This window comes from Neodiprion fabricii, chromosome 4, assembly GCF_021155785.1.
Source record: "Neodiprion fabricii isolate iyNeoFabr1 chromosome 4, iyNeoFabr1.1, whole genome shotgun sequence".
NCBI lineage: Eukaryota > Metazoa > Arthropoda > Insecta > Hymenoptera > Diprionidae > Neodiprion > Neodiprion fabricii.
Genome location: NC_060242.1, coordinates 15,492,706 through 15,512,063, shown reverse-complemented (window position 1 = coordinate 15,512,063; position 19,358 = coordinate 15,492,706). Strand labels below are relative to the sequence as shown.

At 38.9% G+C, this 19,358-nt stretch overlaps 6 protein-coding genes across 9 annotated transcripts; 2 read left to right on the top strand and 4 right to left on the bottom strand.

The window, feature by feature from the left end:
• Positions 1–84: 84 nt before the first annotated feature.
• Positions 85–1,306, top strand: LOC124180360 (NADH dehydrogenase [ubiquinone] 1 alpha subcomplex subunit 8). Its single transcript, XM_046565802.1, has 3 exons — positions 85–362; positions 676–851; positions 949–1,306. Exons 1-3 carry the CDS (start codon positions 234–236, stop codon positions 1,169–1,171), a joined length of 528 nt encoding a protein of 175 aa, XP_046421758.1. The 5' UTR covers positions 85–233; the 3' UTR covers positions 1,172–1,306.
• Positions 1,307–2,022: 716 nt separating this feature from the next.
• On the bottom strand, positions 2,023–5,883 carry LOC124180345. Of its 2 annotated transcripts, none has more exons than XM_046565785.1 (6): positions 5,837–5,883; positions 4,690–4,909; positions 4,396–4,556; positions 4,124–4,314; positions 3,764–4,037; positions 2,023–2,569 (listed from the first exon to the last, which is right to left on the bottom strand). In XM_046565785.1, exons 2-6 carry the CDS (start codon positions 4,902–4,904, stop codon positions 2,133–2,135), a joined length of 1,278 nt encoding a protein of 425 aa, XP_046421741.1. In that variant the 5' UTR covers positions 4,905–4,909; positions 5,837–5,883; the 3' UTR covers positions 2,023–2,132. The 2 variants fall into 2 exon arrangements, with proteins under 2 accessions (XP_046421741.1, XP_046421740.1); XM_046565784.1 differs by lacking the exon at positions 5,837–5,883 and adding an exon at positions 5,117–5,457.
• A 969-nt stretch (positions 5,884–6,852) lies between these two features.
• Positions 6,853–8,219, bottom strand: LOC124180362. 3 transcript variants are annotated; one of them, XM_046565809.1, is made up of 3 exons: positions 8,057–8,219; positions 7,783–7,947; positions 6,853–7,711 (listed from the first exon to the last, which is right to left on the bottom strand). In XM_046565809.1, exons 1-3 carry the CDS (start codon positions 8,123–8,125, stop codon positions 7,649–7,651), a joined length of 297 nt encoding a protein of 98 aa, XP_046421765.1. In that variant the 5' UTR covers positions 8,126–8,219; the 3' UTR covers positions 6,853–7,648. The 3 variants fall into 3 exon arrangements, with proteins under 3 accessions (XP_046421765.1, XP_046421764.1, XP_046421763.1); XM_046565808.1 differs by having other exon boundaries at positions 7,827–7,947; positions 8,057–8,218; XM_046565807.1 differs by having other exon boundaries at positions 6,855–7,711; positions 7,773–7,947; positions 8,057–8,215.
• Positions 8,125–9,620, bottom strand: LOC124180674. Its single transcript, XM_046566418.1, has 3 exons — positions 8,448–9,620; positions 8,196–8,252; positions 8,125–8,139 (listed from the first exon to the last, which is right to left on the bottom strand). The coding sequence occupies exons 1-3, from the start codon at positions 8,913–8,915 to the stop codon at positions 8,125–8,127; spliced, it is 540 nt and encodes a 179-aa protein (XP_046422374.1). The 5' UTR covers positions 8,916–9,620.
• Positions 9,621–12,090: 2,470 nt separating this feature from the next.
• On the top strand, positions 12,091–14,361 carry LOC124180349 (methionine aminopeptidase 1D, mitochondrial). The gene is made up of 6 exons (XM_046565791.1): positions 12,091–12,572; positions 12,647–12,889; positions 12,980–13,171; positions 13,539–13,689; positions 13,778–13,888; positions 14,087–14,361. Exons 1-6 carry the CDS (start codon positions 12,477–12,479, stop codon positions 14,275–14,277), a joined length of 984 nt encoding a protein of 327 aa, XP_046421747.1. The 5' UTR covers positions 12,091–12,476; the 3' UTR covers positions 14,278–14,361.
• On the bottom strand, positions 14,339–16,044 carry LOC124180353 (proteasome subunit beta type-4). The gene is made up of 5 exons (XM_046565796.1): positions 15,831–16,044; positions 15,312–15,518; positions 15,077–15,223; positions 14,711–14,909; positions 14,339–14,609 (listed from the first exon to the last, which is right to left on the bottom strand). Exons 1-5 carry the CDS (start codon positions 16,001–16,003, stop codon positions 14,517–14,519), a joined length of 819 nt encoding a protein of 272 aa, XP_046421752.1. The 5' UTR covers positions 16,004–16,044; the 3' UTR covers positions 14,339–14,516.
• Positions 16,045–19,358: the final 3,314 nt, after the last annotated feature.

Genomic DNA, 19,358 nt, shown 5'->3' with positions numbered 1-19,358 from the left:
CGGAATCGGTTATTTTTCGTTTAAGAGTTGTCACATCTGTCTCTCAGCTGTTCGACTGGAGTTTTGGATCTGCGCTTGCGTCACTTGCGTTTTGCAGTTTGCAGATGCTAGTGAACAGGTCGAGGGGGTTTTATTTGTGACATTCGGGTTGTTGCACGGATTCTTGAGGATTCTGAAAATAAGTTAATTAAGTTATATAGAAAAGCGGCCGCTAACCGATACAGAGGTACGAAATGGTTATCACAAGTTCAACGTACCTGCCTTCCGAAGAGGAACTGACTGTTGAGGAGGTTAACGTTGGTACAGCATCTCTGCGCGCCGCAGCTTTTCATATGGGCAAACATTGCGAGCACCACAATAACGTAAATGAATATTCAATCTCACGTAGCTCGGCTGATTCATCGACCCATCGATACTCCGAAATTTCAATTTCCGACTCAGGCTCAGGCTGTTTTTTGTATCCCAAATAACTTTCCTCCCAACGTCACTAGAATTATTATGTAATTTATGGAGCATAGAAACAGAGTCTACGATCCATTATTCTCAAATAAAACAAATTTTCAGTTGGCTTGTTGTTTTTGATGATGATTTGTATCTTCTGGACCAGATATTGATTGTAAGCATCAATTCTATGGATAAGTAACCTCGATTTTCAATGCTGTTTGCTCTGTCCAGGAATTTATGTTGTGCCGTCAAGAAGAGGATGATCCTAGAAGTTGCTTGAACGAAGGCAAAGCAGTGACTGCATGTGCTCTGGAGTTTTTTCGCAAATTAAAGAAAACTTGTTACGATGAATTTACTCAGTACGCAACCTGCCTGGACAAGAGCAGCGGAGATATGGCATTTAATCGGTACTTTATCTAGACATCATTGGCTGCCGTAGCAATTAGAAGTATTTGTTTTCTTTCTCGACAAAGCAATTAAAATCTTCCTTGTTTGTCTTTTCAGCTGTCGGTTGACACAAGCGGTCTATGACAAATGTGTTTTGGATAACTTGAATATAGAGCGGCCGTCCTTTGGATATTTCTGCGAAGTAAAGGTCCATGATTCACCCAGGCCCAAGCCACCACCTGAGCCCAAAGCAGTTTACCCTGATGCTGCGCCAAAGTTACCGGACGACGCCGAACGCCTGCCAGCACGTTTTGGTGCAAGATCCATATTTGGAAACTAAATACACATAGTATGGAATCAATTTCTTATTAACTATTTATAGAACATAGTGGACGGATTGTGTACTATATCATATCGTAGTGCTCAACTCTTGTGTACAGGAAATGTGTAAATACAATCTATACCTGTACTATAATTTTATTTCCCATTTATTTGTGACGGTATATTGAAAAGAAAATCTTGCCATATTTCCTGTAAGGGGAAGATGATCCAAATGAAATTGAAACTCTAATTTAGTTTGTACATTTGGGATACATTCTAGAGTCTGGATTAAAAATTTCCATACCTACTTGAATTTTAGTGGATCCTTGGACAATTTGTGATGTATTCAAAATTTGAAAAAACTATAAATTATTAGTGGTAAGTACACATAGGTATGTCTTTCTCAATTAAAATTGGCTATGTATGAACAGAGCATATGTTAGTTAACCAAACAATTATTTTATGGCTGACCGTTGTATTAAATATGAAAAATGTTCCGTTACATGCCTTAACAACGGAATTGCGATAAATACGCCTTCAGCTGCTGTTCTAATATGCTGAAACTTGTTAATGTAATTAACCACCAGTTACAAGCATATTAATGAAATTATTCTATAGCTAATCATTGCTGATTCCAAAACATATAGCAGGTTTCAAACAATCTAAATTCAAAGTCAATGTTCTCAAGGTAAAATAGAATATGTACAAATTCATTTTTCAGGTAAATTACTTTGTGAAATTGACGACACGAATACCAATATCTGACAATGAATAGAAATTCAAAAATCGAAATTCTATAACTTAACATATCACAACCTATGATAAAACACTGTTGTAAAATTCACATACGGCATCAATTTTTTGGCGTTGAATAATAGAATTACTGATATTTAACCTGCAACATATATCGACCTAACTTTATCAATAATTACCTCATTTTTTCTTAATTGTATAATTACTGCCTTACTGTTCACATTCATTTAATTTGAGAATTGAGAATTGTCGGTGTTATTGGACGCAGAACGAGCTCCATGCCTATCTTGCTCGTAGTCTCTGTCAAATCTATCGTCATGGCCCCAGCTTTTGTTGGAATTATGTTGCTTGGATGACCAGACTTGCTCGTCGGTAAGCTTGTCCTTTTTACCTTTTACTTTTCTGTCCCCTGTGTTTTCTTTTCTGTTCTCTCTTATGCCTAATCCTCGAATTGCCCTTGGCAAAGATGGTTGAGATTGGTGAGATATAACGACGAACTGAGAATTTATCATCCCAGACGAATTCTGCTCGTAAGACTTCGGAGAAATCTCGAATTTTGCACTTTCTTCCACATTCAATGATTTCGCCAAGGTTCCAACACCGCTGCTCGCGTTACTCAATCGTTCTTTGCGATTACTATCATATTTGGTGTTTCTCGCAGTATCTGCAAGTTCATATAATACGTCTGTACAAATCAACTTCCAATGTGTTACAAGTTCGATTTGTTTCCAATTATTTTACTGCGGTACATGTCTGAATACAAAACAATAGGCACAATCACACTGTAAGGAATTTTCCGTTATTACTTTTCTTCAACGTGAAAGTTTTACAGGCATTTCATAACAGAAGTTTAAATTTTTCCAATAATTCTGTTGATATGCAGATTCTTCAAACGATTTTTCTCTATGATTTGTCAAACTTTTAGACTGTCCATTTCTTTTTACTTCAACTCCCATGAACATATTCTACATGTTTCAGTCCATTTACATTAGTCAGTCGGTTAATAGGTATGTTATTTTTTCATCAAGAGAAACAAAGGTAAGAAAATAATTTGTGAAATACGAAGATTTATCTTATCAAATTAGAAATTATCTTGTTCTCCTTTCCTCCTGTATAGTTCAGTAATGACGATAATTGAAGGATATGTAAAGTAGTAATTTCAACATATTTTGTTTGTTTGTGTTTGTGTGTGTATATTAGGGTGGTCCTTTTTAGGGTGTTTTCGAAAATTCCTGCGGATAAGGCGGAAAAAGTTTGCAAAAAAATCAAAAAAAATGTATGCAAAACTTGAAGCCTGTAGGTCAACTCTAAGAACTGCCTCCAAAGCAGTGAAATTTCCCATTTAAGTAACATGGGAATTCGAGCTTACTACATTCTTTTTTTTTCCCCGCCTTAATAGTGCTTTGAAAAATCTGAAATTTGGTTTACGTCTTCCCTGTAGTCATAGGTATTTAAAAAAAAATTGGCCGATTTCCAGTGATAAAAGTTTCGAAATCCCAAGAAACACAACTTTGAGATTGTGGGATTTAGAAACTTTTATCGCTGGAAATCGGCCAATTTTTTAAAAAATAATTATGACTACAGGGAAGACGTAAACCACATTTCAGATTTTTCGAAGCACTATTAAGGCGGGAAAAAAAAAAGAATGTAGTAAGCTTGAATTCCCATGTTATTTAAATGGGAAATTTCACTGCCTTGGAGGCAGTTCTTAGAGTTGACCTACAGGCTTCAAGTTTTGCGTACATTTTTTTTGATTTTTTTTCAAACTTTTTCCGCCTTGTCCGCAGGAATTATCGAAAACACCCTAAATAAGGACCACCCTAGTGTATATGTGTGTGTCACATGAACATTTCATTACCATTCATTTGGTCCTTTGGTTTAACGATATTCTTAACATTCTGGTAACGCTGGAGCTGCATCATTGCTTCGTCGCCAAGTTGAGCTAAATAAAATGCTTGCAGATCACCTGACAACGGCTCGTATAATTGATTAGCCAAGTCGACTGCGAGCAGTAACATACCTCGAGATTGGGAACTGAGATTACGATTCACCAAAACTGTTCTTACATGTATAAGAAATCGCTCGAGTTCTGCTTGATTTGACGTTCGGATTTTTTTCCCATTCAACGAAAGCTGTGTGATCAACATATCAATGGAATATCAGTTGCTAGCCCCAATCTTTCATTTTCAAAAGAGTTTAAAAACTATTACACTTGTACCTGAGTGGCAACGAGTTCAATATCTTCTTCAGACGCCGACTGGAGCAGAGCTTTCATATATTCAAGCAAAGGCACTCCGATCAACGGCAATGGCTCTCCTGTGGCTAGTCGCACTTGATAATATACTTCGCCTAAGAGAGACATGGCATTCAAGTAATGCACCATACATTGCTCTTTAGTTTCATCCTTTCCTGAGAAAAACATTTCAATATGAATTCAATAAAATTGAATCGACACTAGTGCAAACACATTCTTTTCCCTCTGACACTCACTTTCGTAATCCTTCTGCAAAGTAGACAAAAGAATACTTCTCAGTTTTGTGCCATTTTCATCCTGCTGATCGCTGATCTGGTTGTAACTAAAGAGCATGGCCAGCTTTATTCCAAATTGTCTGTCCTCCAGTGCCTGTGTATGCAGTGTATCGAATACAGACCTGAGAAGTTCATAGCATACAAGGTTCATATTTTATAAAGAATCAAGTTAAAATAAGTGTATCATTTTTCTCAACCATATTCCTGAATGAGTCGATTACCAGTAGACAGCATATAGAAAAGTCACTTGTGTACCTGAGTCCTTTCTGCCTTGCCGCGTCTCGGATCAACTCGTCGATTTCATCTATCTTGGACATCGGAGTGGCATTATAGATGCTGAGACTGTCGATTTGGCCAATCAGTTTGAGATGGTCAGGATTTTTTTGGGATACAATTGGTCCCGGTCTCCGCAGTACGGCCTCGCGATTTTTTGCCGTTGCCCATCCTCTGCCTCGTGATACCGATGTCATGTTCACTTCAAGACAAATAGTCAAAAAAGGAGTTTCAATAAAAATTTTCCCACAATTTCGGTAATATTAAAATACATTGACATTTCGCATGAACTAGCAGTCGTTTGAAACCGCGAAAGGTTAAGCCGTATGTTTTCCCCACCGGCTATTTTTCGCTTTCGCTAGTTGTGGAAATTGATTCTGTCTATCAGTAAAGCAAGCTTTTAACTTACTTGACGTAGAATATGATCAATACGACGCAAGTTTCTTGTGTAAAGCGATCTTGTAGTTACTCGAGAGTAACAAGTCAAATACAACGACCAAAAGTTACGGAGCTGCCATATTTGAAAGCAATTCGAAGTATTCGAAGTTTTGAACAGATCTCAGATAGGACGCCACTGTACTAATTTTGTTTTCAGCAATGTTATTCAGTCATTGGTACTGTTTACGAGCTGCTTTTTCTACATTGGAGAGAACCATTAGATGAAGAATTAAGGTGTGTTTCATTGGTGTGTTCCTGCGGCGGACGCAATTGTGGTCCCGTTCTGCGCATACATCGACATGTACTTCATGACGTCAGGAGCGAGGAAATTTCCTTGTCGAATAGTGCGAGAACGGAAGTACGAATTTGACAAGAAAAATGTTGAAATCGTAGATTAAATATAAGTGCATGTCTGTATGTCAGTTCACTGCTAACATAGATTGCTGATAATATTTATTATGAACAATGATGAAATAAATAAAATCACTTAACATCAACATGGCCGATCGTACTCCTAGCTTGAATATTCACCGCTTCTACGATTTCAAAATTTCTTTCACTTCCGACAGGAAGATAAAGACGTATAAAAGGACATATCTAATCCGGGAAATCCTATTCCATCAGTTAATTTTTCCGTAAATATGACACGATTCGACCAGAAAATTTTCAGATGATAGGAGTCCGTTCATACCCAGGTAGCATTCGGTCGCAAGTTCACGTTATGGTCGTCACGTGGCGCGTGCATGGCTCTGGCTCTGGCAAATAAAAAAAAAAAAAAATGGGTGCGTGTACTTATGTACGCGCGTGAGAAGTTATACTTCTTTGGCATCATTAAAAAATACACAACATGTCAAAATCTTCTGTCACACAATGATAAAGAAAAGAAGTATGTAATAAAAAACAATAAAACAAATAACGGATGTCTTACATTATATTTAAATAATCTATTAAATTTTTGTCACGAACTTTTTATTAAATGTTCTATTAAAATTTAATATTTCTTTCTTTATTTTTTAAATATTAAAAAACCAATAATAAATATTCAACATTGATAATTTAATAATATTTAGTATTAATTATATTAAATAATGATATTTTAATTTATATCAATAAATAATACATACGGATAACTAACCTCAATTATATTGGAGCACTTGAAAAAGTATTTTAGCACAATTTTTTCACTAATATTCACAAATAGTAAATAATATTAATCCAAATATTCAATTTAAATCACTACTGAATATATTTTATTGCCACATATATAATTCGCACTTGTATGAAAATAAAACACGTGTTGTGACTGTAAAAACTAAAACCATGTGGATAAATATTATAAATAAATATGAAAACAGTGATCAGAGGCGACAAGCGTACCGACATTAGCTTTTTTTCGAGACTTAATGAATTCGGTTGAGTGGGCAACTTCATCCTGTTAATTTTGTGTTACAATTTTGTGTTACAGTGATGCGCGCGCATCTTGAAATTTCACTCTCATCAGTTTTTCATAACGCGCCTAAAGAAGTATAACTTCAAAAAAGAAAACTATATATTGTGAGATTTTCTCATTTATTTAAAATATAATGTTCAAAATCACAGAACATGGCAAGTCATTCGTTGACTATAATCGTTATACTATATAATTATAATAATATTTCTATTTTGTATTATTAATATGCGGCTATAGTAAAATATATGATATATTACATCCATATATATATATAGGTATAATATAAGTTTACATATTTTTTACTTTTACTTAAAGATAATTAGTTATAAACGTGTTACAGTTACTGGCGAGCAAAAATGAACAAGAAAAACACTGACTTTCAAATCTATGTCTACAACAAGACTAGAAGAGAGGGTCTCTTCTACCGTTGTACAGTTATTAATATAAATATGTTTTATACGTTGTAGCTTAAAATTATCAACTACAGTTTATAATAGTATTGATAAACTGATATCAAATGAGTAGAATAGTAGATAATAATGAAGTATTTGAAATCAAAAAATAAAAATTAATACTTTATATAAATGTCAGAAGACTAAAATTTATACCAGATACCAAAAGGTCTACAGTATCTAAATGTTAGCTATTTTATAGCTATGTTTGTACAAACCCGCCGCATTTGTTGATATAGGTATAATATTTCATTGGAAAACATATAGTTACATGTCACTTGTGGATATCACAGCTGCAGTACCAATTATAAATACTATGCTTGAGCATAAACATAAAAACTAACATCACAGCTATACGTACTAAAATATTTCTTAGTCAAACAAAGTACATAGGTACGTATGTTTGAATACACGTAGGATCTTTAATAGGCAAATTGTGGGTCTCTTATTCCGCAGTGTCATTGTCCTGGGTGTTCACCCTCGTAACGATGAGCCATTTCAGCCATATATTTTTGTCTGCGACCCTCCACATGGACAGAGCGATTGGCACGTCGTTTTGCATCCCGCAATCTTTTTTGTGCGCCCCGAATTGCCTCTTGCATCAGTCTCGCAAATTCTGTACTATCATGTGGCTGTGGTATTGTTCGACACTCACGTAAGGCATCTGCGTAAACAATCATCGAATCGTATTATTAGTCAATAACGATAATCTTAGTCATACATACCAAAAAATACCTTTTCGATACAGGTATTAAATAACGGTTGGAGATTCTCTTTATCTGAAACAGACTTTCCAGTCCAAGAGAATTTTTGTGTTAGGCTATCCGTCATGGCTTCCTTCAGAAATTGGTTAAGAGCATCTCTAGCTGTGACACCACCAACGTTAATAAGATAGTATCTCTGAAATCTATATCACTCGTTTTTAAACTTGCAATAAACGTCACTGAAATTAGTTACCACCCGAGAAAAAATACAGTATCGGGTGATATGATAAAACTATAATGCTTACTAGAGATCGTTGTCTTTCAGGATCTTCTTCAAACTCTTGGAAAACCTCCAAGGAATCAATCCGGAGCATCAGCTATGAAGCATCTGAACTTTATTTTTACTAAATGATTCTTGAAGTGGATACCACCGCTGGCGAAAACCTCTTGGATTTCATTTATGAACATTTTAAAGAAATTGTTCGGATCTTTCGGCTTACCCTTCCCATAATAGACACCGGCGATAAGTATAGAGCTATCAGGAATATTTATTATTCAGAACTGGATAGGCCAATACTGAGTTGAACCGTCTTTTGCGCCAGCAGCTCCATCAGTACTAACATCAATTTTTAAGATATTAGGTATGGCATATGTGTGTTTGGAAAGTTCTTTTAAAATTCCAGCAACAAAACTTACATGCCAATATTTTCCGGGTTCAACATCAATCAATTCAACGCGACGATTGCAAGTCCCAATCAATATTCTTACATCTTCTGGACGAGAAGCCAAACAGCAATGTGATCTGAGAACTGTAAGTATTGAGTTCGCCTGAACATTGTCGATGTTATTCTCAATAAAACAATCAGCTAACTGTGTTCGAAAGTAATTTTTTAATCGAGTACTGCCTTCTTCACCCATAGACTGACTGTTACTATCATCTTCACAGATAGCATCTGAATTTGAACACCCATATTCGGAAGAATTATCTTTCGCCTCGTGAGCTAAGTTATTCCACGTAACTGAACTTTGCGGTTCGTAAGGAGAACTATCATTTGGTAAAATAGATGCTACAACGTTTCCATTATTCAAAGATATTTCCTCAGAACTATCATTATTGACGATGTTGCAACGTAAATAAGGATTAGCATCGGCATGCCTCGCCATTCTACAGTCATTCAAACAATTACACCGTTGCCTTTGTGAGTTGACTAAGGGGGTTTAGTTTCAGCCTAATCATGATTCAGGCATGTATATAGACAAGCTACAGAAATTATTACTAATATTGCATATAGTTATAGTAGAGGCAACAAATACAAATCTCTGAGAATTACGTGACTTTAAATTAGCCGAAATATCACTTTCGTACGTAAAAGTAATAGCAATGGCCAAAAATTTAGCTTACAAAGTGAACTAATATAGGTAATATTGTATTATATGACAACATTTGGACACGACATGCAGTTGTCCATATGTGCATTAATTTTGAAAGATAATTTGAAACACTTATGCTGTGAAATGAGGTAATGCATTTATTTTTGTTTCCCTTCCAGCACGTGTATGTCTTACGGCTGATAAAATATCGTCGACTATATATTTACACGTTTTACTGGGAAGCCCAAGTTCCCCGGTTCCCGCTATTATTGTATGTAATATATAGGGTATAAGCATCCTGCGCGTACGTGCAGGAAGCTTGCGAAGTACGAAGAACATAATTGCAGCAGACGTCGCATGAATGCTGCAGCAAGCTCTGTTTGACAGTCCCATGCAGCTTTGCTATTTGCTCGCTTGTTTTGCCTGGTTTTGCGTCGCCATACAGCAAACATGCATTATTCTGCCGCATGGCGCTGCCGATCAGGATCTTGCATGATCTGACGGCGCATGAAATGCTACCGGTAATTCACAAGAAGTCTGTCTTGGTTTGTAGGTGATTTCATTGGTCGGATTTCACGGAATTGGCTAATGAAATCAGCGGTCTTAATTCAACGTTAAAAGTCCAGAAGCGCTGAAGTGCTTATGACGTCACGAAATGGATATTTACGAGCTAGGTCAACGGCGCCTTAAAATGTGCGCCAAATGATCCCGAAAGTGGTTTGTTGAAAATCCAAGATGGCCTTCACATGGTCCAGGCCATGGAGACTAGAGGTAAGGAGGCCAAACGCAATGCTGGCAAAATGGACTGTGAAAGTGATGAACCATCCGTGGATTGTACCCGCCTGGCAGCGCTACCACTGCAGGCTCCGTCAGCGCGGTAATTTTGAATCGTCGATCCTCACGTATGTATCCTATTCGTGATCAGGCGTTGGTATCGCTTACGGATACATCCCAAACTACAAGATCTTTCATCACTTTCACGATCCGCTTTTCGACGATTCCGCCCATTCCGCCCATAGATATATAAGAATAGACCGCGCGAGCTCGGAGGTAGCTCGTTAGTGAATGCGATACCGGGACAGAAAGAGAAAGCTGCGCATGGGCCCATCCTTCTATCCTCGTCTAATCGCGCGTATGCGCGCCGAGCATTCTCTCGCAGTGTAGTATACTGGCATACACGACTCGCGTATCCCGCGCATGCGCGATTAGACAAGGATAGAGAGAGGCTTATACGCAGCTTTCTCTTTCTACCGCGCTATCGCCTTCTCAGCCCGCTCACGCGGTCTATTCTTATATGTCTATGGTCTCCATGGTCCGGGCACACCACAGTATAAAAATAAGAGGTGGTCCGACTGGCCCTCGGTCGCTGTGATTATTTTGTCTTAGTACGGTGGGGATCCGCGAGAGGCCTCATGCGTCGGTGCGGACGAGGTAAACAATAATGTGGGCGATTTAACCACACAGTATTTACGAAAGTTGACAGGTAATCCAAAATTGACGTTTGGGTCTCTATCGTTTAGTCAAAAGACAAGAAAATGGTGAATTGTTGTTTGCCCGACTGTCGGAGCGGATGTCTAGGAGCTGACGAAACAATCTCCTTGTTTCGTGCTCCCAAAGATCCTATTATATTTCGAAAGTGGTCCAGTGCTGTGAAAAAATTTGGCGTTGATCTTAAATTCAATCATTTTATCTACGAAAAAGCACTTCAACTATGGCGTACCTAATTTATATCAGGTGACAGTTGATGATGCTCTAATAAATTGTGAGTTCTCGTTTCCATGTCATTTGCATAATGAAGAAGTCATTGCATACTGTCTACATTAGTATACTCATGAGAATGCGTCAATCAACTAGAACAAAAAGTCGAGAAATGGTAAAGATTAGTAGGGTAAAAAAGAAGCAAGCCTATACTCCACGTGAAAAAAGCCACATTAAATTTTTCAAATATTTTAATATAATAATAATAATATTATATATCGCGTAATTACTTCATTATTACCCCATACATTTATTATTATGCATCCTTTGCATGATTGATTCAGTGTGATTACCGTTTTCTTTATATCAAGAAAGCGTTCTGATGGAGTTTTATTTAATCTGGTCTTTCGATTCATCATGCATTTCATTTTCACTAATATATTGACGCTATAGTCACATATATTCATCATACAATTACTTTCTTTTGTCAAATATTAATGTACCCATGTAATCTTCAGCAGCAGATTTGATTTTCCACATGCAAACGTCAAACTTTCGTGAATACTGCTTGCTAGATCGCCGCCATTATTATTTACTTCATCCTCACCGACGCATCAGGTCCCTGGCGGATTTCCGCCGTACTCCACCTCTTAGGCCGGTATTCATTATTTTCACACTGCGGGGCACACCCACGGTCGTACATATAGGTCTGGCAACGAAGCCAATTTTCTACAGAGCGGCGTGGTTTTCTTGTTGTCCGTGGTTTTTAGTGTTTTAAATAGCCATGTCGCAGCGCTGCTATCTAGGGATGTACGTGGGGTAGGGATGGTAGGGATGAAAATGTGCCAATAATAATATCATTATTAGGTTGGCGCTGCATTGCGCACGCGTTGATTATCCATCCCTCGATCACAACGCTGACCTGGCGGACACAAAGTGAGATAAATAACCGGCCGTGAAATGAACCATCCCCACTACCTTCGTTGCCAGACCTGTACGTAAGACCGTGGGCACACCATTGGTTCTGGTTCTTAGTCATGGCTGCGCAGGAACACATGGTCCATACATTTCCGCATCTTCTTAAGTAATAACCATGGAGACTAGAGTACTGGAGTCCAATCTCTAAGGCGGAGAGGCAGAAAAAGCGTCCACGAAACTCCGAGATTTAATAGTGCACGGTTTTATCACCAGCGTCGCTCCGGACGTTCTGATCCTATAAATATAGTAATACAGAGATTGGACTCCTGTACTCTAGTCTCCATGGTAATAACCTTTGGCGATAACCACGGTGTGATAACTTACTGTCCATCCATGCCGGCGTTCATTATTGTTACTGACAATTGTTAATTTCTGTAAATTCGGAGCTCTAGAAATGAATGAGTGATTGATAGTTTGTGATTTCAGGAAATCTATTTGATGTTATCGAACGAATGAACTTATATTTATTCCATGGTACCTTAGCCGGCCAAATGCAAAATCACCGAAGATTGATCCAGACTTTATTTCTACAGTGACAGACATTCCTAGTTATCTCCTTTTATAGATGTTATAAAATTTATTTTGCGAAGAGCTTTCAAGTTGAAGGGTGAATTTTTGCAACTCGGATCTTTTGACGAAGAGTAGGATTTTTAAAGTTTTAACGTATCTCATTCACCCATGAGACGTGTCACAATGTTGAAAACTTTCAATAAGACAATTACCACTCAACCGGCATGTACATTTTTCAAAAACTTTTTCAAACGAGAGTCAAAGGTACAGATACGAAATCCAGACCAAACTTTTTTTTTCCAAGTTCTAACTCTCAACAATTTGCAATAAATTAACAGATTTCATCAGAGACGAACCTAAAAACTTCTTTTGGCAAGTATGGCATTGTCAAACCATGGCCAATTGTCTCTGATAGAAAAAGTGTACCTTCTTACATCCCAAAACCATCTTATGCCGAATCGTCAATTCCTTGTGACAGACTGAAGGAAGCAGAAATCAAAGATAAAAACCAAATAGAATGCATGAGGCACAGCTGTATTTTGGCCAGGCAAATATTAGGCAAAGTTCGAAATTTCTTAAAGGTTAAATCAGCAAAAATCTATTAGTCTCTGCCTCTAGTTATTCAAGTTTGCCGTTGACAAACTGCTCACACATTAGATTGATTTTTTCAGGTTGGTTTCACAACCGAACAGTTGGACGCTAAACTTCATCAATTGATTATTAACAATGGAGCTTATCCCAGTCCTTTGAATTATCAGGGTTTTCCAAAGTCAATTTGTACAAGCATAAATAATGTTGCTTGTCACGGAATCCCGGACAGTAGACCTTTGCACAATGGCGATATACTCAACGTTGATATAACGGTACAGTAGATTGCTCAGAATCAAAATGTTTGAACTCTAGTACAGTACACTGGGTGTGGCTCATCCAGCTGGTTTTATCCATTTCGCAATATTCTTAGCTGCCAGACTCTAACGGCTACGATTTATTTATGACTAATTTTTGTGAAATTCGATTTCATCCTATTTCCTTGCATTCTCAATCATTTGACGGACAATTTTGCATTGGATTCCTGAAGAAATCTTCATTACAGCCAAAACTAATATTTCTTGGAGTTTGCCAGATAAGAAACACCCAAGTGTACAGTTAGTGATTGGCTGTAGAAGTGTACCGATTAAAGGTTAAAGCAATAGAATACTGTAATCTTCAATCAAGCCTTTCCGATTACAGGTATTTTTGAATGGGTACCATGGCGATTGTTCTGCAATGTTCAAGGTAGGCGAAGTTGATGAAGAAGCTCGCCAATTGATCGATGCAACAGAAACATGCCTATCTAAAGCTATTTCTATATGTAAACCCAATGAAAATTTCTCTTCAATTGGTAATCATTCACAATTCGACACTATCTCTTGAATTCAATAATTAAGTGAATCTTTAGCTTAACCCAATTTTTACTGTGCATCCATCAGGTCAGATTATTGAGGAAACAGCGCAAAAACATGGCTTTGGAATTGTTCCCGCTTTTGCAGGCCATGGCATTGGCAATTACTTCCATGGACCTCCAGACATTTATCACTTCAGTAAGTTCGATTCATGACAGTAGGACTAGAGATATAGATTGTGGATTAAAAATTACTAACTTCTGGAATATGTTCAGCTTGGGAAAATTTCAACCGAATAAATTGAACAATATCTTATGAATTTTGAACATTGTTATCAATTATATGTATGCATTAATTTTCCTACCTCTTAATAATTTCAACTTTCAATTTTTCCAGAAAACGACGAACCTGGAAAGATGCAGACTGGAATGACATTCACAATTGAACCTGTACTGACACAAGGTGGGCCTGACGTAGAAATCCTGGAGGATGGCTGGACGGCAGTGACCACAGACAATGCACGTACTGCTCAAGCGGAGCACACCATTCTCATTACTGATACAGGCAGTGAAATTCTGACTCAATAAATATATCAGAGTATGTAAATAGTATTAAATTCAAATACATCATGTACAGACGTGAACCATATAAATAAATCAAATTTTACGTTTTATTTTATTACTGATATAAAAGAAGAATCAAGTTCACGGAGCTGCGCTAATAGTTCAATTCTGTGCTAGAACATTTGAAAACACATTCAACACTATTACCACATTCACCGCAGTTTTATGCAATTATTTGTATTCCCTCATATTCTGCATCATGTTTATCCAATCATGTGAGCAAGCTCCCAGTTGCTTTCTAGTGTCAGTGGTCCCCTAATCTCTATTCCTTCTTTACTTATGATTCCAATTTGGTACTGTAACACAGATGAAATTCAGATGCTTTATACCCAATTTTCGGTTCACTTTTAAACTATACTGTGGAAATTTTCATGCTTGTTCAGGAGGGTTTACTGACCTTTGGAAATGATCTGGCATCTCTGTAAAAGAGAACCTGCATGGCTTTGGTCAAAATATCTATAGCTTCTTCTTTATTCAAATCTGGCTTAGACTCTAGAGCCTTTCTTAACAGAGGTGTAGCCATGTAAGCTCCGTAACCAGTTGCAATCACAGGATCAATGTAAGCTGTTCCGAGCTTGTCTACCGTTCCCATGAACCTGGGTGAATAGGTGTTTTATTAGCAACCATCAAATAAACACGTGAAATTCAAGGGGGAATAATGAAATTTGAAGGTCTTAGACGATTGGCATTTGCCGAATTATTAGGTGTAGCATGTACAACCAAAATTAGCGTATCAATGTTCAGGGTTGATAAGTTTACTCACGGCTGTCCATATTCCAGTCCAGCGATGATAAAATTGTTCCAAAACGGATCGAATTTCGAGCGCCTATTGTACATTACTCTAGTCAACCAACAGTGCAGTGATTTAGGTTTCAAGGAGAATCCATCATCTAGGCATTCTTCTTCAAGTCTAGAATAATTGTTGGTAATACCGAGTCTTTAACAATTGTTTATTCAATTATAATAGCGTGTGTTAGATTCAATTCAGTGCAGCTTACATCTTTTGTTCAATGATGTTCTTCAGGTACTGAAAATCTGCATAATCTCCACCAGCTCCCAAAATGATATTGTCATTGACCTTCATTATGCGCTGACAATTTCGGAAGCGGGCCAATGACCCGTACGACCCGAGCACATCAGCTGCTATCACAACTCCATCTTTGAATTGAAGTCCAACTACTGAAGTCGCGGTAGTCAATGGTGCCCTATATTGTTGCAAAGAATTGACACTCGTACAATTTGATTCTGAATTAGACAAGGGAACGACTCATTTCCGTGTCATGACAAGCGGGTTTTTTTTTTTGGCAAGTTCTAGACGTTGCGGTTCAATGAATTTTACCGGGGCTTCAAGGAAAAATCATCACGTACAACGATTGATGATAGTGAAACTTGGGACGTTTGTTTTGCATTGAAATTCAAAGTGTATGATATAACGGTAGAACAATATTTGACAGAGCAAGTATAGGTTACGTACCGGACGACGGACGAAAGAATAATTAGACGGAGTATAGACTTACTGTGATCGTTGTGAACCGTAAATGTCTGGGACCAAAGTATTGGCTGACAAATCATACGAAGCACTATGAAACGAGTCATTTTGCGCTGCCAAAAACGGAGAATAACGATTAGCTTCGCCCAGAAACGCCATGTTTTGACTGACTTGTGCTTTCAGTGTGTTCTGCGCAATCATCGCACGCAGCTGACCAGTTCCGTATGATCACGAACACGGTCTTACATACAGGTCTTGCAACTCTGGTGCTGGGGGTAGGCTAGGAGTGACTCAGATATTGAATCAATTTGTAGCTTACGGTTTCGGCACTACGTCGCTACTATCTAGACCGTGTTCGTAAATTGACTGACAGTACTCAAAATTCCCTAGAACAGAGTCAGAGCTGTTCACGAACTCGGAAGCGCAAAAGAGATAAAAGATTGTTGACAATACTGTCAGTCAATTTTCGAACACGGCCCTAGTAGGGCTGAGTTACAGAACCTCAAATTTCGTTATTTTTGGCCGTTGTCGCAAACCGCTGAATGGTGAGGTTGCCCATTTTCTTTAATATTGCATTTTTTTCATATCATTACATTCGTTTTCATAGTATTAGTATTAGTATTTGATATCCGCAACTTCGGATATCAATATAGTTATTTATGCTACATGTGGGATAAGTAGCAAATAATCGGACAGTCATGTTGTTGCGACATGAGCGTAAGGCTTATGGGACATTCGTATGAAGACTCGTGTGGTTGTCGCAACTCACCTGACGGCTCGTAGCGACATCTACCACACTCGTCTTCATACGAACGTCTCATAAACCTTACAGTAAATGTCGTAATCACGAATAAGATATTTGCTACTTATCCAACACGTAGAATACAATATTTTTTACAAAAAGTGATCTGGAAGTCGAATTTGAGAGGAATATATTAATTTTAAAACTTAAATTACTATAGCGGCATCAGATGGCGTTTGAGTAGTTTCTAGTAAGGTGAAAGAGATAGAGGCCGTGTTCGAAAATTGACTGACAGTACTGTCAGCAATCTTTTATCTCTTTTGCGCTGCCGAGTTCATGGACAGCTCTGTCTCTGCCCTAGGGAATTTTTAGTACTGGCAGTCAATTTACAAACACGGCCAGAGTGAGTTTAATACAGACTGTACTCGTGTGGTTATATTTCTATAGTAGTATAGTTTAGGTGGAATCTGTGCAGTTATCTGATACTTAACCGAACATGTGCGTTTATGAAACACATACCTATAGTCAAGTATGCGATTATTGTGTGTTTCGGAGATAACATACAGCGCTCGAAAAGTCAACTTCCAGAGCAGGTGTTGTGAAAAAGTAATCAATGTGGTTGATTGGGGTCAGGCTGTAGCGCGTTTGCGCCAACAGAGAGAAATTTTTTCTATCTCTGTCGCTCACAGGTGACACGCGTGACCCTACTAGGTTAGAGTGCCCTTTGCGGCCAATCTAAGAATTATTGGAAGCGGACTCAAGAAGTGAGTCACCCCCACCACCAGAGTTGCAAGTCCTGTATGCATGGAGCCCACGGTCTTACATATAGGTCTGGTAACTCCGGCACTTTTGAGTGGTAGAGGTGTCACCGTTAGTGAGGCACACGGTCTTGTTTCCTATTTATCCGCTAGGGGCGCCATTGGCCTGGGGTATGATAGGTATAGATATATACCGATAAGATAACATGCTCATCGAAGTTTTTGACAGTTCATAACTCAGTGTAAAGTGTGTGTCAAACTGTCTCAAAAGTTGTGAGCCCTCGCTTGATGTTTATGGATTTTATTGACTTAAACATTTGAGGATTCCGTTAAAATAAAACAATTATCACGCCTGCCATGGAATGCTAGTAAACATCTCAATCATTTTTTATTCACATTTTTCTTCATTTTTGAGTGTTGTTCAGGATTGTTGATTCCGAAAAATCAGCTGTTCGGATCTGATTTATGATTGGCTCACCCCGAGGGGGCAGCGCTGCAGACGGCGAAGACGAGAACCACGGTTTTGCCTCATTATCTGACAATGAGTCATTCCCCACCCTACTAGTTTCCGGACCTGTATGTAAGACCGTGATGGAGCCTTACTCTAGGCTCCATGCCTGTATGTAACACCGTGATCAGCCCCCTGACACGTGCTGCTAAAAGTGGTTCGCAAAATGTCCCTCGATTCTGCCGCCAATTTCCACCACTAGTGACGCTAGTAGTTACCTGACGAGCTTGCGCGCGGTCAGCGAGGGCAGCTAGCGTGTCAGAAGTCTACCAGGAGTCTACTAGCGCCACGTAGAGGAACTAAAAAACGGGGACAAGACGCGTACAATTTTTTAGTATACGAGCAGTGGTGAGTGTCAGGGGGCTGACCGTGGTCACGAAGGTTAAGATAATCACAGAATAGACGTTGGAATAGATGAGTGATCATTATTTTTTCCGCTTGTTTCATGGTCAAGTAGACCGATATAGAAGCGTTCTGTTGCGCTGACTTATGTATGTACCGACAGGTAGCATTCTGTCACAAGTTCGTGATGCGACCGTTATATATGTCTTATAACTCTATGCTAAGACCCTGCTGAGGTCCGTGATTATAGACTTATAAAGATAGACTGAGCGCTCTTATGAGCCGCATGAAGTAAACGTTTAAAGGACAGAAATATGCCAGGAGTACTTCTTGCTGTCTCTGATGATATTTGTGGCGCGGATGGAGGTGGTAGAGGAGAATGAGGCGAAATTATGCGCCTATATCTATAGCTGTTCCACTTCCACTGCTCCGTTGTCTCCCACCATGACGCTGATTGAAAAGAGAGCGCAGTACTCCCTGTATATCTCTGTCCTTTATATGTAATTGTCAGTGCCTCTTATAGGAGCGCTCAGTCTATCTTTATGAGTCTCTGTCCGTGACTTAGAGCATATGACGATCGAATGTTGCAATAGGTTCGATACTAATGGTATTGCGCCATCCTGCAAGGAGAATGCGAAGCTCAATGCAACTCAAAATCCTTGGTGGCATCCAATCTAGTTGCAAGTTTACTGATCCCTGGTTCGAGTATAATGTCGAAATCACCAGAAATCACGGTCTTTCATACTGGTCTGGAAACTCTGGTGGTGGGGGGCGACTCACTTCTTGAGTCCGCCTTCAATAATTCTTTAGATTTGGCCGCAAGGGTCACTGTAACCTAGTAGGGTCACCCCCACCCGTGCAACCCCCGCCCGTGTCACCTGTGAGCGACAGAGATAGAAAAAATCTCTCTCTGTTGGCGCAAGCGCGCTACAGCCTAACCGGCCCTACTAGATAGTAGCGACGCAATGCCGTTCCGAAACAAATTGGTTCAATATGTGAGTCACTCCTAGCCTACCCCCACCACCAGAGTTTCCAGACCTGAATGTAAGACCAGAGAAGAGTAGGGAGATCTCCAACGCTCGGCTTTTCGTGATACCAGCTAGGTTGGAGCGTCGACGTGACACCTAGGCGGCCACGCACCGAAGGTGGCCGATTTCCGACCTGACACCTAGGCGGCCATGCACCGAAGGTGGCCCACAATCGTGT